The 3237-nt window shown below is 30.5% G+C and overlaps 1 protein-coding gene across 1 annotated transcript in view; it reads right to left on the bottom strand.

The window, feature by feature from the left end:
• Window positions 1-683, bottom strand: part of LOC108744775 (histone H3.v1) — an 8521-nt gene extending 7838 nt beyond the window's left edge. Inside the window, exon 1 of the mRNA XM_025975077.1 lies at window positions 558-683. Coding sequence (XP_025830862.1) covers window positions 558-569 — 12 coding nt within the window. The 5' untranslated portion in view covers window positions 570-683. The remainder of the gene's footprint in view (window positions 1-557) is intronic.
• Between the last annotated feature and the right edge of the window lie 2554 nt (window positions 684-3237).

Genomic DNA, 3237 nt, shown 5'->3' with positions numbered 1-3237 from the left:
TATACCAGCATATTTTATAAAATCGGATTTAATTTGGATTAATTATTTATTAATATTAAACGAGAAAAATGTTCAAAAACACTTACAATAAAATATTCTTTACTATAAAACTAATACTGACGGTTGTTTTAACAACTGATAAAACACAACTGCAGTTTAATTTTTACTAAAGGATACCATGAAGTTTTCTTATTTATATCAGACAATAAAGTTTAATCTTCTTTGTTTATTATTGTTAATTAGTTTGGAAACAACCACGGTATGGTATTGATAAAATATCAGATTCATTGTCTTCCGAATCACGAAATCCGTGGTTTATGAGGTATTTTAAACAATATGATAGTCATATTATATAGGCATTTACAAGGTTAACATCGTCTTGGTTTGAAAGTACTGAATATTTTAATGCGTTTTAATTAACAATTTTTAAGCAATTTTCTAAATTAATACTTGAATAAGAACAAGTGAATCTGTTTCATAACCTGATTAATTCGTTATTTGCAGTTTTTTATTAAATTACAAATAAATTTATGTGTATGAGTTTAATGAAAACTTACCTCAAATTTCATCGAAGAACAATCGTTCGTTGCACTGCCACTTAACAAACTTGTAGCGCTGAGCGGGTTTCTCGCTTCGACCAGCGTTACTATCTCCCACCTTTCTAAATAAAACGGCCAAATGCACTCGCGTCAAAGTAATAAATTAAGTCTAACAAGAACCACTAAGCATTGTATATAAGTGTACGAGAATCCTTTAGCGTTTTATGGATTCTACGGTGATATTAGTTCAATACAAGTTAACGTTTTAAACTTGAACTTCTTTTAAAGCATGCATTTTGCCATTGCTCGCTTTGTGGCTTCTTTGACTTGTTCTGTCGTCATCATTATTTTTTTTTTATAATTTTCCTTATTTAAATGTAGTAGATTTTCACAGCAATCGGTTATTTGCCGGTTTTTTTAAACTTGAATTTTATACAGTTTTGGAAAGAGGTTCAGATTGTATGTTTTTGATTATTGATGAGCTTTGAGTCTGCGTATTTTTATCCGTTGACTACTAACGTTACGATAAATGTGTTCAAATTAGCTGATTAATAAGGTAATTGGGTACTTACAAGCATAATTAGCAAACCAAACGATTAGAAAAAAGCTGCAGTACTTTTACAAATAAAATTAATATTGTATCTAATTTTGGAGAATTTGTAGAAGATTTTGGAAAAGTGTATGACAGGCTAAGTTAAGTTTTAATATAATAATGAGAAACTAAAACCAAACATTTTGTCTTTTGATATTCTTTATTTTAAGCAGGTGGGCTAACTTCACTGAATGGGTTCTTATATACAAATCCTATGGGATTTATTTGTATGGTCCATTTTTTTTTAATAGTGATACAGTCTCTTATACGTATACAAAAAGAAAATGAAAACAGTTAATCAGACATCTGAATCTACGCACGGGAAGTTTCAATGTTCTACATTTCCACCATAAATAGGGACAACAAAAAAACTTTTTTAAAGCAAATCTGTGTCGTATTAGCATTTACATTAAGCTTATATATATTTCATATAGGAACTGTAGTTCCCTATTTGTATTAAAATGAGAGCAACGTTAAATGGAGCTGAGTTTCAAATGATGTAGTAAGGTTTCGAATGCTCGATACTGTTAGCTATTTGAGAGAAATTATTCTCTTTAGGAGAAATTTTGTGTCCTGATGCTTAATAAGAACGGACTGTTGTTGTTTTTGGTCAATAATTTATTGAAACTATCAGATATGGATAACGATTTTGATCTTGTTTGATATCATTAGCACGCCATATTAAAGAGTAACTTTTACATACACTTTTGCATAATCAGGTTTATTAAGCACCGTAATGAAGATAAAGAAGCTTTTGTAACTCTGACAAGATCTTTAATGGATTTTAGACATAAGTATGCGAATACTTCATCTATTATGTAATGGAAATGTTTACATCGACGTGTACCTATTTATTAAACAGATAAAGAACCTTTTCGTATTGTGTGTTGTAATGTAAAATGTACGTATATGTAAATAAAAAAAATCCACCTCTACCCTCTTTGGGTCATTGGTTCAATTATTTCGACATGTCATCGAGATATGTACTTGTATTATACACTTAAAGATTATGCAATATAATTTTCCTAAATGCACTTAATTGTGATGGTTCTTTTGGCTACGAAAATAATACTAGCAATATCAAACAGAATGAGATGCAGTTTATAAGAATGAAACTTACGTCAAAAGCTTAAAATGAAATTGATTCAATTTTGGGAAGGGATTTCCGACATTTCGGCTTTAGAAGGTGAATTATTTTATAGTTGAGTACAGAAAAGAAGGAGTACCTCCTAAACAACACTTCTTCTTCAAATTAGATTCACAGTTGACCGAAGTAGGTACGTATTTTCATGTCACTAGAATTATATGCTAATGTAATCATAAATGTGATAACATTTCCTCGTATGCTAGGAAACTGGAAGGTATAAAACCTTAAAACATAACTCAGACAATGCTCGTGAACGAGAATGAACTGATAGTACATACTTTTTAAAGTAAAGAGTTGAATGACTCGGTTGCCTGTTCTTCTTTTGGTTTCTGACCCTCGTCGCCGCTTGAAGATTTGTTCAATACAATCTCTTTTAGTTGTTCAGAAGTGGTTTCTAACGGAACTGTTAGTACCTACATAAATTATCGATTGTATGTTAGAAAATGTCTAGTAGACACTAAGTAGGTTGCAGCACTACAGCTAATTGTAAGTATTGTTTTTCACTGTCATAAGTACATACAAGAATGTCCTAGTACCTAGAAGAATTATCAGAAGCCGTGGTTTTTATTCACCCCTTATTACATTAAGTTAATTTATTGGGAGACTTAGTGAAAAGGTTAGCAATTGTTATTTAATTTTGGTTTATATTAAAAGTGGGTTTTACCTGCGGTTTCGCATTTGTTGATGCCGTAAATACGTGTCAAAAATTATCGTTGACCACATAAAACTATTTTTTTTTGTGGATAAAATCACCCTATGTCCTTTTATGTACCCCTGATAATGTGTGTACAAAATTTCATGGTTATCGTTTGAGTACTTAAGGTGTGAAATCGTAACAAACAAAAAAACTCACATTTTTACATTTACAGTATGTGTTAGGATTGCCAAAATCATGTCTGAGATTATTAGGTTGGTTGAGTAATAAACACATTTTGATATTTTAATCTTTTTAGGAAAGA

Source organism: Agrilus planipennis, unplaced genomic scaffold (genome assembly GCF_000699045.2).
Source record: "Agrilus planipennis isolate EAB-ADULT unplaced genomic scaffold, Apla_2.0 scaffold35, whole genome shotgun sequence".
NCBI classification, from domain to species: domain Eukaryota; kingdom Metazoa; phylum Arthropoda; class Insecta; order Coleoptera; family Buprestidae; genus Agrilus; species Agrilus planipennis.
Note: the sequence above shows the minus strand (reverse complement) of the source record. Positions and strands in the feature narration are given on the sequence as shown.